At 41.2% G+C, this 16,618-nt stretch overlaps 2 protein-coding genes and 1 non-coding gene across 6 annotated transcripts in view; 1 reads left to right on the top strand and 2 right to left on the bottom strand.

Moving 5' to 3' along the window:
* Fam184b (family with sequence similarity 184 member B) overlaps window positions 1-15,320 on the bottom strand; it is a 109,429-nt gene extending 94,109 nt beyond the window's left edge. Inside the window, exons 1-2 of one of the 3 annotated variants that reach the window (XM_026403476.2) lie at window positions 15,085-15,320; window positions 14,589-14,715 (exon numbers count right to left, since the gene is read on the bottom strand). In XM_026403476.2, the coding sequence (XP_026259261.2) occupies window positions 14,589-14,648 (60 nt within the window). In that variant the 5' untranslated portion in view covers window positions 14,649-14,715; window positions 15,085-15,320. The other 2 variants (XM_026403485.2, XM_026403468.2) reach the window with 2 other exon arrangements.
* LOC113193450 (U6 spliceosomal RNA) lies at window positions 2,688-2,792 on the bottom strand. Its single transcript, XR_003302141.1, has one exon. It is a non-coding gene; the product is annotated as a U6 spliceosomal RNA (small nuclear RNA).
* Ncapg (non-SMC condensin I complex subunit G) overlaps window positions 14,610-16,618 on the top strand; it is a 71,313-nt gene continuing 69,304 nt past the window's right edge. The window contains exon 1 of one of the 2 annotated variants that reach the window (XM_026403497.2): window positions 14,610-14,690. The gene's annotated coding sequence lies outside the window, so the exon portion shown is untranslated. Of the gene's footprint in view, window positions 14,706-16,618 lie in introns of both variants that reach the window. The other variant, XM_026403504.2, reaches the window with a different exon arrangement.

Here is a 16,618-nt window from a genome sequence, read left to right as displayed (position 1 = left end):
GAGACAGAACACAACATGTGGAGAAAGATGGAGAACCGCTCAGGGGACGTTTAATCCTTGTACTGCCTTGACCAATTGAGCTCTTGCCCACAGTCTCACAGAGCTTAGGGTCCTCTGGTGGTCCATTGTTTTTTTCTGTCTCTGTCATCTACTTGTGGAGTCACTTTGTTTCTGACTCCAGCCAGGGCTTGTCTTTTGAACTGGCAGGCAGCAATGTGGTATGAAGCAGCATGTTTGTGAAACACAGGTGGCAATTCTCCTGTTAGCCCCCTTCCAGCTCTTGCTGTTGCCCTGGGTATGGGCTGTGATCCCACCATGGTGGAGAGAGAGTTTTCTTCTTCTGATGTATCCTGGTAGGACTTGCTGCTCTCCCACTGCTGCTTGTCCAGGAACTGGGGTTGGTGCAGGGAAATGCTGGGGGGAGAGGGCTATGCTGGGAGTAGGGGTCCTCACCTACAGCCTGCAGAGGGGAATGGCGGGCAAGCTGGCTCCCCCACTCTCTTTTTCCTGACTGCTTGTCTCCTCAGGCAGCTAATGCACAGAAGGTGAGGAGAGGGTGCAAAGGACAGGCTCACTAGCACTCCTTTGTTTGGGGAATGAAAGTGGAAAGACCTGTGGGGATGGGCAGGTTCCAACTTCTGGATGCACAGGCTTAACTTGGAATGTGCAGCTTGCCTCCCCATGTTGTCTGGTGCTGAAGCATCAGCTATGCAGCCATTGCCTCATCAGATTTTCTGGTTACCAAAGATACCCAGGTATCGTATGGGTTGTAATCCATGTCAAACATGATTTTCATTATCGTGGGTCTGGGTGGTTGGAGAGTGACTCACTAGAATGAGTCTGTGAATACTGTTCACCGAGCAGAAATGAACTTAGAGGAGTGGAGGTACAAGAAGGCTTGAGCATGTGACTTCAGTAATGGATCAGGAGTGAATGGAAAGCCAGACATAGGTCACATCAGATCAAGGTCCCACTATGAGTTGGGTGTTCTTGTTTTTTCTTTGCAGATGAATAAACAGGCTCAGGGAAGTTGAACCATTCTGCTGAGGTCCTTCTCTTAAACCTTGGTCCCAAAGTCCTCATTCCCCCAAACCCTCTACCTGGCTCAGACTCACTCATGTATTGAGTCACCACCTTCTAGGTATCTATTTAAGACATGGTTGCAACAGACATATCTCTTCAGATAGGCTAATTAAATACATTTTATAATTAGTCCAGGCCCCCATCAGTAAGCTTCTTGTTCCTCCAAAAATTTCTGGCCTATATTCTAAACAGTTACCAGAGGAATTTTCTAAAGTACCTATTCAGATGGGTATTTCACTCATTTTGAATTTGTCTTGAGTCTGATTCCTATAAGATTTTTCTGTTGTTGATGTAAGGGGAAAAATAATGCCTCCAGAATAAGGCTGAACCCATACAGAGCCATCCAAGAGCACCAGGACCACATAGCAGACTAGACACAGTGAAAGGAAGTATTAGTGAACTGGAAGATCATTCTGAGGAAATTGGTCAGATGCACCACAGAGAATCAAGAAGAAGAAAAAGTAGAACACAGGCTCTGAAAGTAAAGAATTCCCCCCAATAGCAATGAAAATCTGAGGGGGAGAGAAAGAGGCATGAAAGAGAGCCAATATAGAGCTCATGCCAAACTGATGTTAGCATTTCCCATTGAAGCCAACATGGGCTTCTCAGACCCTTCCTTGACATTTGAAGAACTGATAATCCAGAGACTCTGGTGCAGAAGAAGTAAGGAAAGGAGAACAAAATAGATGTTGATTGAATGCCATTATGTGTCACATACTGTCCCATATTCTGCTTCACTAAATTGGTCCATTGGCCTCAAGGCTGAAAACTTTGCTCTCATTTCATTACGGAGCAAAGTTTCACTATATTTCATTGGTTTGTGTGCCTTTAGTTGTTAGCACAAAGACATGCACACAGTGGGTGCTCAATAAATACTGTTGAATGAGCATTAACTTTAAGGCTTGCAGGGTTTGGTATCAGGTTCACAGTGACATAGAGGGTAAGAGAAGAATGGATTGAATTCAGAATTGTTTGACTCCAGTGCCTGCACTGATTCCACAAAGCCAGGCACTCTTCTCATGTCTCTTGTTATGGTTTGTATCTTAAATGCCCCCCAAAAGTTCGTGTGTGGAAGGCTTGGTACCCAGTGTAGCAGTGTTCAGAGGTGGGACCTCTGGCAGGTGATTGTATCACAGGTCTCTGACCTCACAACTGGATTAGTAGGATTCATATTGGATTTATAACTAAATGCACTATTGGGAGGTGATAAAAACTTTAGGAGGCGGGGCCTAGTTGGAGGAAGTAGGCCATTGGTCCCTGCCCCCTTTCTCTTCCCTGTTCTCTTATTCCTGGAAGATTGCTCCCTCACCTTCTCCTACCACAATGTTCTGCTTTGCCAGAGGCCCAAAACAATATGGCTAAGCAGCCACAGATTGAAATCTCTGAAATTATAAGTCAAAATAAATCTTTCCTCTTTTTAAACCATTTTTTTCCCATGGGTATTTTGTAACAGTGAGGGAAAACAAGGTCACTGGCTCAGCTTCAGTGAGGCACCATGGGACAAGTTTTCGGGAGAAAGCCCCAGCCCCTCTCTCTGACTCAGAGTCCTTACAGTCCATCCCAGAGGCTGAGAGAATAGCTCTCAGCATGGCAAACAGTCTCAGAAAAGTATGAAGTGCTTCACAGATTGCAAAAGCTGCTGCATAGGAACCATGCTAATCTTCTTTATATTGTTCCAATATTAGTACATGCACTGCCTAAGTGAGCACAGGGCATAACCTTTTAGGAACACCTGCTTAGTACTTATTGTGCCTCAGGAGTCTGATAATAGCACCATTCCTAATGTTAATATCAAACATTCACAAGTAGGTCTTTCTGCTTCCTGTCCTGAAGTTTTTACAACTAAGAAAAAGGTTTTCTTAGGAAACGGGCAGTGTCTTATACCTGAGAGAATTACTGGAATGTCTGGTTCTACTGGACCCCTGAGTTATGAGAGAAGCATTCATTTCTCTGATACCTTGAGCTACCTGGGAATGTTCTCCAGGGACATCCTTTTTCCATAGAGGCTAAGAACTTCAAACAGATCCATTAAGCAGAATGTGAACAAACAGCTTGGGCTGTGTCTATGTCAATGTAGTTTGAAAGTAATTATGCCATTATTTCTGAAACTACCAGAGTTACTCCCCCCAGGTACTATTCCAGCGTTAGGATTGTAGGAGAAGAGAGCTGTAATACATGCCTTCTAAGAAGTCAAGCTTTGCAATTAGCAAGTCAGGACCTCAGCATATCTTGTGTATTGGATTGTTTGTTTTTTTAACTAACCACTAAATAATTCTCTTTCTCAGCTGCGCTTTTCAATCTTCCTGGTATTCCTTCATAGGAATCTACTGGCAACAAAGATGAGTTATGCTCACAGGAATCTTTAGGATTATTTCTAGGAAGTAATCTAGCAATTGTGTAAGGACAGAGGCAAAAGGGGAACCACCACAATATTGATTATAATAATGACCAACTGGAACCAACTAAAATGGCCTATAATAATGGACTATCTCAAGGCAACATCTTTAATCCTTCAGATTGTTCAAAGTTTTCAAAGTTCTTGCTTATTATCTTAGCAACATTGTAATTTAATTTTTGTATAAGAGAAGCAGAAAATATTTCACCAGTACCCATTCAACTATTATTCAACAGTGTCACCTGTTTAGGCCAGTTGTAGTTGTAATTATGTAACCAAACACCACAGTACATCAATTATATATACATATGGAAAGAAAGTTGCTGTTCTTATGAAAACTGGGTTGAATGTTTTGGACTCAGTAAAGGCAAGTAGCTAAAGAAAAAAAAAGCTGGTATCAAATTAGGTTTGACAGAAAAGTGAAGACCTGGGAACCAGTTTTAATGGTTTAGAATGATTCTGAGCTCAGATAGTTTTACTTGTGTTTTAGATTCTCACTCTCCATTTGAAAGACACCAAAATGGGAAAATTACAGATGGTAGGTAATCTTACATTTGAAGGCTTGAAATAAGGTGGGTGTGTTGAACAGAAAGACACTGAGAGGTAGATAAGAGCCACCTCAAGTGACCATGATGAAGAATTTATTATAGATGAATGTATTTTATTCCAATGCAAACTGAAATTTAATACCAGGGGAATCCATTGGTGAGTTTTAAATAGAAGAATGGTGCTGTGGTTTGCATTTAGAAGATAATTCTTGCCACATGGGAGGGGGCAAGAGTGAACCACATGGCCAGTCAGGAAGCCATGGCAGGAGTTGGAGGCCAGAAGTGAAGGTGCTTGGGTTAGGGTGGAGGCAGAAATGGAGAACAGACGTGAACTGACTCATTATGTGTTGATGGCATAAAGTCACCAGGACTTGTTTCAGAACTAGATTTAAATAAGAGACAAATAGGACTCAGTTTTTGCTTGTTTTAATTTTAATACCTTTATTGACATATAATTAGTGTATCGGACCACTCACCTATAAAGTATACAATTGTGGATTTTGGTATATTCAGAGATGCAATCATCATTACAATAAACCTTAGAACTCACTATCTCCCAAAAGAAACCCTACACCCCTTAGACAGTACCCCCCCACACTGTATTTTGCACATCTTATTTATCCATTCCTCGGTTGATAGACATTTAGTTTCTTTTCACTTTTCAGGTATTATAAACAATATTTTTATGAACACTCCTGTTCAAATGTTTGTGTGGACACAAGTTTTCATTTCTCTAGGGTGCATGCCTAAGAGTAGCAGCATCATACAACCCTCTGTTTAACCATTAGAGGAACTATCAAGACTATTTTCCAAAGTGGCTGCACCATTTTATATTCCTACCACCCAGGTATGAGGGGTTGCAATCATTATGGTTGTGTGGAGAAAAGACTGGAGGAATGCTGGGGTGGGATGGGGTTGTGAACAGAAAAGAATGATTATATAAAAGTCCAGGTATAAGTAGAGTTCAAGAACACTCAACTTGAAGAACACTTCAGACTGTTTCATGGTATGACACAAAGATTAATGAGAGATAGCTGCCCTTACTCAGGGCATTACATTGTTAAGATTCCAACAGAGACAGCTTGTTAAAACAGATCTGCAAATTTCAAATCTAAAGTAGTAAAACAGACTGGCCCAGAACTGTTTACACATCTGTCCCCAGACACGCTTCTGCAAGTAGGAGGATATCTTCAGAGACGCAAAGGAGTCAGTGGGTGAAATAAAACTTCCACACCTTTAAATCATGAAAACTCAGGCTCAAGAGGCAGGCTGTTGCTGAGGATGCCTGTGGCAACAGACCTTCCTACCGACTGTGACACTGCCCTGGCCTCTCTGTCCTAGGAAAGGACTGGCTTTGCTCTAGATTACTGGTGTGACCACTGGGTAGAAAGAAGTCCTTACCCTCTGCAGTTCCTGCAGCTCAGGACGTAAGGGAATTGAATATCTGTCCAGCTTAAGATCTACTTGGCACTGGATTATGACCAACACATTTCTGACCTTCCATGTTAGAACGCTCTTGACCAATTACCAAGGAAGAAATCACCCCCCCACCACACACTTCCAATAAGGAAAGTTGTCCCCTTTGGATTGGCAGGTGGGCCCCTCTGAAGACAATGCATCTTAGCTGATACTGGCCATACAAGGATCAGGAAGAACACACCAAGTTTAATCCCCAAACAGTTTATCACTCTCCAGGTGCCTTCATTCCTGCTTAATTTATATTCATAAGTATAAATAAGGGTTAAAAAGTAGCCCTTTTAAAAAAGAATAAAATTTACATACCTTTAAAAAATAACTAAGCAACTTAGTGAAACTCTGTCTCAAAATAAAAAGGCCTGGGGATGTGGCTCAGTGGTTAAATGCCCCTGAGTTCAATCCTTGGCACAAAAAACAAACAAACAAACAAACAAACAAACAAAAACTACGTAGAAATTGTAATTTTCTTTCCTGTAATATCTCTGATTTATAAGCAGAGGCTGTTCTCCATTACATCCTCTTCCCCCATACCGCCCACCTCCTACTGCACCCCACACCCAATATCACTCTTCTCAGCTAATCTGTCTTCATAGACCATGGTTGAGATCTAGGACAAGGGACCCACGGTCCCCGTGCTTGGGTTGTACAACTGTGGTGTGTGAAGTGGTGACTTTGACTTCCACAGGTTTGTATGGAATGTGTATTTAGATAACTAGTACACTGCAATTCAAAAGTTCCCTACCTAAGGTTAGGATGCTTTCCCAAATGAAAGAATTAGTTTCTGCTACCATACTTTACCATATTCCTTAAAACTGGCCCCATCCTAAGATCTGTCTATTGGACTCCAAAATAAAATCCCTCTTTCCCACTGAGCTAACTGAAATACAAGGCCAAGGCATGAGGTTGTTTGAAACCAAAACATCATTTTATTACCAACAACACTAATATTGGAGATTGTGTTTTATGTCCCTGGCAAGATGAATTCCTGATCCTTACCAATCCATTCACAATGTCAGTCTGGGGCAGCTCCTCCTCCAGCACTGCACCTCCTTGTAGAATGGACGGGTAGAGTAGAACATGTGCTTCTGTAGGCAGATAGCTACATGAGGAAGAAGGGAGCAGGACACAAGAGCTCCACAGGCCCAGTTGCTTCACCAACATGACTAATCAGATATGTCCACCCCCCTTGCATGGGAAAAGTAGTAAAGATGATTGAGAGAGGCTTGAAAACATAAGGACAAACAGGAGGGAAACATCTCCCAACTCCACTCCCCCCACCCCAGCACTGGGTCTTAATGTCCTAACTCTGTCAATACATACTAACATGACATCAGGCAAGAATGCCGAACCCAGACCCTGTACCCACACGTTGGATTCTCCTTCTATCAGAGACCCTGCTTCCCTCCCTGCCATGCAGAATTGCTATGCATACGAGGAGTGAGTAAGTATGTTAAAGGCTTTGAAAAGTACACAAACTTAAGGACCAAAGTGTGGAGAAGGTGTGGGCACTTGATTGAACCTTTGCTCTTGCAGCATTGTATAGATTCAGATCCATATGACCATAGTCATGATTGCCATTGAGTTACCCTAGCTGGATTCTCTTGCATACTTTCCTAGAAAACAATAAATAGGTAAAGCCATTAGAGTCACATGTGGGCTTTACAAATGGATCCGGGGTCCAGGGATGTGCCTGACTCTGATATTATCTTAAGATAAACCAAGTACATTACAGGACTTATTGCCACCCCGGACCATGCTTCCCTCAGTAAAATACCCTGACAAATTGTACTCTATTCAATTCAGATCTGTATGCTTCTTTTTCTTTGATCTCATGGCATCTTGGGGCCAGCTCTCACATACTAGGACTGGGTTGTTCCAGAACAAGGGTCTTCCAACAAACTGGCAGATGTCTGAAACAAGAGTGACCAAGAGGGTCCCATTCTACTCCTACTTTGAGCTTGATGGTTTCTGGCACAAGAAGTCTGCTCATTCCCTCCAAGGTACCTTTCCTCTAATTGCTCCAGATGAGAGGTACTGCCACAGGTCTGTTCACCTCTCTTGCTGTGGTCAGGATTCCCAAAAGTCAGCCTGTAGCCATCAAAATGGGGTCATGGGGAGGAGTATAGGCTCTCCCACTCATTTTCTTGTTTTAAGACAAAAGGCTCTTCATTAAGATTTGTATCTGGGGCAAGACTTTCCCTCCCTGAAAGTTGGAACCAGGGAATCTTGGGTAGGAGAGAGTTGGCCTTTCCTGGGGTGAGGTTGTGGTGAGAGCTCCACATGGAAAAAATGAGCAGGAGATTGCTGGGAGAGTGCAAACAGAAGCCCACAGGTGCAGGCACGGGCTGATAAAGCCTGCCTCATGCTTCCAAGACCAAAAGCTTCACAGCGGCTTTAGTATGGGGGGTGGGGATTTGAATTCTCCTCCCCTTCCAAATAACTCCTCTATGAACACTTTTCTGTTTAAACCTTTGCTTGCTTCAAAGACAGTGGTTTCTCAACCCTGTCTATGCACTGGACACTCTTGAAGGGCTTTGAGAAGAACACCAATGCCTGTTCCCACTTCCTCTGTTCCTTGTCCAATGGCACCTGGGTGCACCAATGCTTTCTGTTTCTTTGCTTTTAAATTTTGTGCTTAGAAATAATCTCACACATAGGAAAAAATGAACAGATAAAGACTAGTACAGAGAACATCCACATTCCCTTTACTCAGAATCATCTAATTTTTAACATTACATCCCATTTATCATTTATTCTATAAATATATTTTATAGTCTACATTTTATTATAACATAAAATGCTTTGTAAGGCATCGTATTTCCTTAAAAGTAAGATATACTTCAATGTGCATTTCCCAAGAATGTTTTCCTGCAGAGCCATAATATAGTTGTCAATGCCAGTGATACAGATGCTTTATTCTCTTTACTATCAGTATTTCAATTTTGTCAATTGGCCCAATTATCTCATTGGATAAACATTGTAGCATGTTTTTCCCCACCAGGATAGAATCCAGTCTAAGATCAGACACTGCATTTCATTGTCAAGTCTGTAATGGCTGTGTGTTTTTAAAAAGCTCTGTAGGTGATTTTAGTGTGCATCCTGGACTTTGGATTGCTGTAAATATTTCCTGACTAGACTACCATTGAATGCCTGCTAGTTGTCAAGTATTAAAAATAAAAACTAAGGCACTTATTACCTTAAGAGACCTACTATACACAAATCAACTATAATATGTTAGGAATAAGTATCATGCAAAAAATCTTAGCCAAATATGTGGAAGGAAACTTTGATTGAATTTAATAGACTTACTTTCGGCTTACTATATACTAGACATTGTATAAACTACTAATGAAACAGATGGATAAGAAAAAAGTAATTAATATTTATTAACAATTAATTGACACATTTTAACTCACAACAGTGAGGGTTTTTTTTTTTCCAAAGGCTTTTCTTAGAGGAAACAGGATATGATTTTTAGAGATAAAGATATTTCAGTCAGAAAACCTGAAGAGAAAAATGGATGAATATATATTCACAATACTAAGGTATGAAATCAAGCTAGGTGTCTATTAGTGGATGAATGGACAAAGAAAATGTGGTATATATACACATGAAATATCACTGCTTTAGCAAACAAAACATCTTTTTTTTAAAAGAGAGAGTGAGAGAGGAGAGAGAGAGATAGAGAGAGAGAATTTTTAATATTTATTTTTTAGTTCTCGGCGGACACAACATCTTTGTTGGTATGTGGTGCTGAGGATCGAACTCGGGCCGCACGCATGCCAGGCGAGCGCGCTACCGCTTGAGCCACATCCCCAGCCCCCAAACAAAATATCTTGTCATTTGCAGCATGGTAGTTGGAATTGAATACATTACATTAAGCAAAATAGATCAGGCACAGAAAGACAATACTGCATGTTCACACCTACAAAGCCAGGAAGCTTAGATGCTAAGAAAGTTGATGTCATAAAGGTAGAAAGTAGAATAGTGGAAAGGGTGAGGGGAAGGAGAGAGAATGGCTATTAGATACAGGGGTGCACCTGGAAATAAGGAATAACCTATACCAGAATGAGGTAAATATGGTTGGCAACAATTAACTCTATATTTCAAAACAGCTAGCAGAAAAGGTTTTAATGTTCCCACCACAAAGAAATGCTAAATGTTTCAGGTGATAGATGTACCAGTTATCTTGATCTTATCATTACACACTATATACATGTACTGAAATATCCCACTGTACCCCATAAATATGTATACGTTTTCTATGTCAATGAAAAAATTTTAAAATAAGCACAAAAAAAGAGAAAGATGGGTGCAAAGTGGAGTATAGAAAGAAGTGTATTTCACTGAAGTTTGAGAATTGAGTGCTTGGGTGATAGGAGCTAGAGAATGCAAGATAGTACAGTCACTTTGAAAAACAATATCAATTTTTTCAAAAGTTAGACATAAATTTAGTATGCAACCAAAAAATTCTACTCTTATGTACCCAAGAACACACAAAGACCTGCAGATTAATGTAATGTTCATAGCATTATTATTGATAATAGTCAAAAAAGTGGAAACTCAAATATCTATCAATTGGTGAATAGATAAAACATGACACATCTGAACAAGAGCAAAACATGGAATGAATTTTTGATGCATGCTATAACATGAATGATCCTCAAAAATATTATGCTAAGATTTAGCAATTAAGTAAAAAAAAAGAAGTGCAAAAGTCAGAGGAGAAGGATCAAATATTGTATGATTTCATTTATTTGCAATTTCCAGAAAAGACAAATATAAAGAGACAAAGAGTAAATTAAAGGTTATAGGGTTGAGAATATGAACAAGGACTGGGTACTAATGGGCATGAGGGATGGATTTCTTTGGGATGAAAAAATTATTCTAAATTGGGTCATAGTTATGGTTCAATGCAATGACTATAAATTTGCTACAATATATTGAACTGCACACTTAAAACAGGTGAATTTTATGATATGTAAATTGTACTCCAATTATGCTGTAAAAATTAAGCATCAAATTATCAATCATAACAGGCAGAATAGGAACAGTGATCTTAGAAATGAAAAATATAATTATTAAAATTCTAAAACTTAACAGATGGGAAAAAGTCTGGAACAGACAAATTATTTATAAGATTGACAAATTGGAAGACATGATTAAGGAATCCACCAGGAAGCAACAGAGAGACAAAAGAATTTTTAAAAATAACCTCTCAGGAATTTCATCTCACCCCATTCAGAATGCAATTATCAAGAATACAAGTACCAAAATAAATGTTGACGAGGACATAGGGGAAAAGGTACACTCATACATTTCTGGTGGGACTGTACATTGGTGCAACCACTATGGAAAGCAGTATGGAGATTCCTCAGGAAACTTGGAATGGAACCACCATTTGATCCAATTATCCCACTCCTAGGTTTATACCCAAAGGACTTAAAATCGGTATACTATAGTGATACAGCCACATCAAAGTTCATAGCAGCTCAATTCACAATAGCTAAGCTATGGAACCAATCTAGGTGCCTTTCAATAGATGAATGGATAAAGAAAATGTGGTACATATACACAATGGAATATTACTCGTCCATAAAGAAGAATGAAATTATGGCATTTGCCAGTAAATGGAACTGGATGTATCACGCTAAGTGAAATAAGCCAATCCTCAAAATCAAAGACCTAATATTCTCTTTGATTTGCAGATGCTGACTCACAATGGGGTGGGGGAGTAGAGATTCACAGGATTGAATGGGGGAAGGCGGATCTGGAGGAAGGATGGGAATGGATAAGACAGTAGAATCAATGGGATATAACTTTCCTATGTTTATCTATGAATACACAACCAGTGAAACTTCACATCATGTACAACCACAAGAACGGGGAGTTATACTCCATGTATGTATGATATGTCAAAATGCATTCTACTATCATGTATACCTAAAAAGAACAAATAAAAAAACATAGCCTCTCAGGAGCTAGATGGGGAAGCTTCCTCATACAACATAGTGGCACTTTCAGAAAAGAGAATAGAGGCAATGGAAGGGAACAATATTTTTTAAAAAATCATTGATAATTTTCCAAAATTAAAGATGGCATATGAGTCTTCATAGCGAGTACTCTCCTACATCTGCAGAGGACAAAGATAAATAAACACCAACACAGTTCTAGTGAAACTTCTGAACATTGAAGATAAACAACAATAAAAATTTGAAGTGTTATAAAGAAGAAAAAAGCAGATTATCTACAAAGCAATCAAAATTAGATTGGCAATAGAATTTTTAACCAGAAACAACAATTAGCAATAATTTTTACTAGAACACAATAGAGTACTGCCATCAATGTGCTATGGGAAAGTAACGGTCCAGTAGAATTTTATATCCAAATACATTGTCATATTACAATGAGAGCAAAATAATTTCAAGTATACAAAGAACTGCCTACCCAATCACCACTCCCTACAGAAAGAATTAGTAAAGGATGGACTTCAGCCAGAAGAAAAGTGAACCCAAAGTAAGCACTTTGGATTCAAGGGGGGGAAAAAGAGCAGATAAATTGATAAAATGTCAGTAAATTCAATTAACTTTTGACTATAAAAACATTTTAAATTTAAAAGGTAAAGCTACAACTAGTCATTAATATCAAGATGAGAAAAGGAAAGACTATTAAAGTGTGCAAAGCTCCTTTGTAGGAAAAAAACAGATGATAGATTTGTTAGGAAACCGTAAAGTTAAAAATCTATGTTGAAAAAGACAAATCTGAGAAGAATAAAAATAAAGTCCAGAGATCTTAATCCAGTTGTGGAATATAGATCATGTTATTAATCCAATAGAAGGCAAGAATGGAGAAAAAGGAAGCAAAGAGAAGAATTGATAAATGAAGAACAAAAAATATGATGGAAGGATAGGCCCAGATATATTAATAATCACAATAAATGCACCTGGATTAAACTCACCAATGAGAGACACAAAATAACACTCATGGAAGGGTTAAATGTGCAGATAGGGAAAATATGTTCAATACAAAGAAAGATGGCTTATCAATACAAAATTCCTAATTTAAGCAACTGTATGAAAAAAATGGTAAAGAAAGGCACCATGACCTGTAGTTAAGAAACATAGCCTACTGTGTGCCAGGGATCATGCCTGCCTTCTTTAATGCTATATTTTCATTGCTTGGCACATTATAACTAAACCATAAATATTAATGAGTGGAACGATTACTATGTAATATTGAAGTGATCTATTTATATGCTGACATACTCAGAAAGGTAGGAGCTGTCTTATTAAATTTTATGCCATCCATATTCAACATAGTGCCTGGTACATACTAGGCACTTCATAAATTCACATAAAATTCAAGGATCATATTTGTTTGAAGAGTCTCACCCAACTGTTCCTGTTCATATGACATATCCTATCCATTTGAATGTATTCAAAGGACATAGTCTTTTGTTTCTACTTCTATAGTAGAAGCAAATACCCAATTTGAAATTTGAAATACCCAATTTAGCAACTGACAAAATAGCAATGTCTTAGTTCTCCATATTCAAGCCTTTTTCTTCAAAAATATTTTAGATTATTTGAAGGTAGAGAAGATGGCTTACATTGTGCCATGTGCCTTTCTAGGTATTTGAATTATTATTTTTTTTTCTACTGGGGATTGGACCTAGGGGCACTTAACCATTGAGTCACCTCCCTATCCCTTTTTGATTTTAAGCCAGCTTCTAGATAAGTTGCTTTGGGCCTCACTTGAGTTGCTGAGGCTGGCTTTGAACCTGTAATCCTCCTGCCTCAGCCTCCCAGTTACTGGGATTATAGGCAGAATAAATGTTTTGATTGGTGTCACTAAGTAGATGAATGTAGGTTAGATCCATAGTGCCAGTCATACATGCCAAATTCTCCACTGGTTATCTACATTCCCATTTTTCAGTCCTTGACTAGAGATCACTGTTTGGAGATAGTTTTATGTGCAAAGAATGAAGGGAAGTTAACTAGAGAGGCAGGAGAAGATAGCTAGAGTAGTTCCCACTCTGTGCTTTATTCCTTTCTGCAAAATAGTGTGTGTCTGGTGGTAAGAATGCCCATGATTCCACAAAAAAAGTGGGTAAGGGAAGTAAGAAGGAGATAGTGAGGAAAAAGTATGTTCTATATATTTCTGGACAGAATCTGGCTCCCACCTTCCACTGGCAGGCATACTCTAAGGAGTTTATTAGGAGACTAAAAGGAAGACCTGCACAAACAGCTAGCTGCATCCACTTCAAACCCTGTGCAAAAGACAGAGAGGAATGGAGTTCTCCATGGACAGACAAGACACATGAGGGGAACCTATGACAAGGAGCTCTTTAATTGGGAAGCTGAAGAGGGTTAACAGCCAGCACTGGTGGCAGCCTCTTGATAGTTTTCATGAATATGACACATGACTCTGTGTCTCTGAAATGAAGTAGGGAGAAGGTCTGGCTGACCTCCCAAGGTCCTTTCTAATCCCATAATTATATAGTGAATTGTACTCTTCCCCATTTATGCTCCTACACACGTCTGCAGCCAGTTTGATAGTAAGTCCCCTGGGCTGCCTTCCAGGGTTAGTGCGGTGCCACGGCAAGCTGCTGGCACTCAACAAATGACTCAAATATTTGTTGAATGGAAAGAATAAATGAATCAAGTGTTTAAATAGTGCTCACATGACCTCCCAGCTGTAAAGTACGGCGTTGAAAAATTTCACAACATTCCAGGCACGAACACTTAAGCATTGATGGCAAAGGAACGAAAACACACACACACACACACACACACACACACACACACATACACACAGGATTCATTCACATTCCCACCTAGGTAAAAGCACAGCCCACCTGCTCAGCAGGCAGGCTGCGTGAGTTTCCTTGGCAAAGGTTCTGTTTCAGAATGGTGCCTCCAAAAGGTCAAGTCAACCAGATTTAGCACCGTTTCCTTTCCTGGTTGGCTTCAGAGACAAAGTTTGTCCGGATTTGGCACGGGCCTCCCGGGAGGCGCGTCTGCCCTCCCTCCCTGGCTCTAGCAGCCCCGGGCGCGCTGCTCGCCAGCTTCAGCGCCCTACCTTACCTTGGTGAGCTGGGCGATCTTCTTGCACATTTTGACGTGCATCTCGGGATCACAGTCCATTCTCCAGCCTGTGCCACCGCGGGAATCGGCTTTGGAGCTCGGGCAAGTCCCTGGCGGGTGAATTTTGCTGTTGAGGACAGATGCCATAGCTACAAGGCGCCCAGCACTCAAATGCTCTCGCTAGTGCTTTCCCTGCCTACCGTGTGCACGTGCGTACGCGCGCGGGCGTGTGAGCTAGCGGGCTTTCTTGGGAGAGGTGGCACTGCAGTCCTACGGGCAGCACAGCCGCGTAGCCCCTGCTTTTCGGAGATGTCTGCTTCTCAGACCCACCAACGCGCCCACCCTTCCTCGGTTCGCTTACCCACCCTCCCTCTGCTCGCGCTCGAAAGCTAGCTGCCTCTGCGGGCACCCGCACCCTGCAGCGAGGCGCCGGCGCCCAGCACGTGCAGTTCGCTATCTGTGCGCGGCTTGCGGGCGGGTGCGAGGTTTCTCTTACAATCATAAAGCTTCTGCGGCCAGGAGCCGCGGTCCTTCGGTTTTTTGCTGGCCTGGCACTCGCTCTTGTACACGTGGGTGGTGCAGGGCTCCGGACTCGGTGGCGAGGGACCCAGCCCGAGACGGGCATTCTGGGGCGAGGAGGAAGAGCCAGCCTTGTTCTCTGGCAGCCAGACAAGTATGGAAAGGACACTGTGGCAGTGTGCAAGGGGTGGCTGGGAATAGTGGTGAGGAACTCAGCACCAATACCCCGAGCTGAGGTCACAGGTTTGTGGTGTGTGTCAGGGTGGGACGCTAAGGGAGCGGTGGGGAGGTGACAGCGAGCAACCCGGATGTGCCAGAACTGCGGGAGCGCACAGAAGGACTGGGAGTCCACCTCCAGTGGAGCCGGGACGTCGCGGGAGGACTGCGGGGGGCGGGGCTCCCTCTTCGGAGTAGCAAGGGGGCGGGTGACCAAAATCTGGGACGAGAGCGCGCAGAACGCACATAGTGCAGGATTTGGTAAGAACGCGGGTAAAACGTCATCAGAGGAAGAAAGGAAGGTGGCAGGTGTGGGAGAAGGACACAAAAGGGATTGGAGAAGTAGTTGAGTAATAGATATTGCTTAAAAACAGAGAGTCCGGTGAAGGTGAAGGGATTCGTCTAAATTCACGAAATTGCCTCGGGCCGACTGGAGCCAGAATCCTATCAAGTTTTCAAAGCTGGTGCCTCTTTAGTTTGTTTGGAAGGGAGGGGTTAACGGGCTAAGGTTTTCCTCACATGCTTTTCTCTGGTTTTAAACAGTGGTCTTTCAGGAAAGTGAACCCTGATCACATGGTTAATACATTTCATTTTGCTGCCTTTCATTGAGAATTTTAATAATCTTTACAAACAAAGCAAACTTCAATGGGTCTCAAACACAGTCTCACCCCTCCATGCTGCAGGTAACAATGCCCATTTTATAGATGGGGAAAACTGACCCAGAAAATTTATACCAAGTCAAAGCAATTAGAAATAGTTGTGTCTGACAGCCACATCAATATTTATAGCAGCACAATTCACAATAGCTAAACTGTGGAACCAACCTAGATGCCCTTCAGTAGATGAATGGATAAAAAAATATGGCATATATACACAATGGAATATTACTCAGCAATAAAAGAATAAAATCATGGCATTTGCAGGTAAATGGATGGTACTGGAGAAGCTAATGCTAAGTGAAGTTAGCCAATCCCCAAAAAACAAATGTCAAATATTTTCTCCCGATATAAGATGACTGACTCATAGTGGGGTAGGGAGGGGGAGCATGGGAGGAACAGAGGAACTCTAGATAGGGCAGAGGGGTGGGAGGGGAAGGGAGGGGGGCAGGGGGTTAGCAAGGATGCTGGAATGAGATGGACATCATTATCAAAAGTACATGTATGAAGATACAAATTGGTGTGAACATACTTTATATACAACCAGAGATATGAAAAATTGTGCTCCATATCTGTAATAAGAATTGTAATGCATTCTGCTGTCATTTACTTAAAAAAATCAATAAAAAATTTAAAAAA

Source organism: Urocitellus parryii, chromosome 10 (assembly GCF_045843805.1).
Source record: "Urocitellus parryii isolate mUroPar1 chromosome 10, mUroPar1.hap1, whole genome shotgun sequence".
NCBI lineage: Eukaryota > Metazoa > Chordata > Mammalia > Rodentia > Sciuridae > Urocitellus > Urocitellus parryii.
The sequence above is the reverse complement of the archived record's forward strand: the minus strand, read 5'-3'. Positions and strand labels throughout refer to the sequence as shown.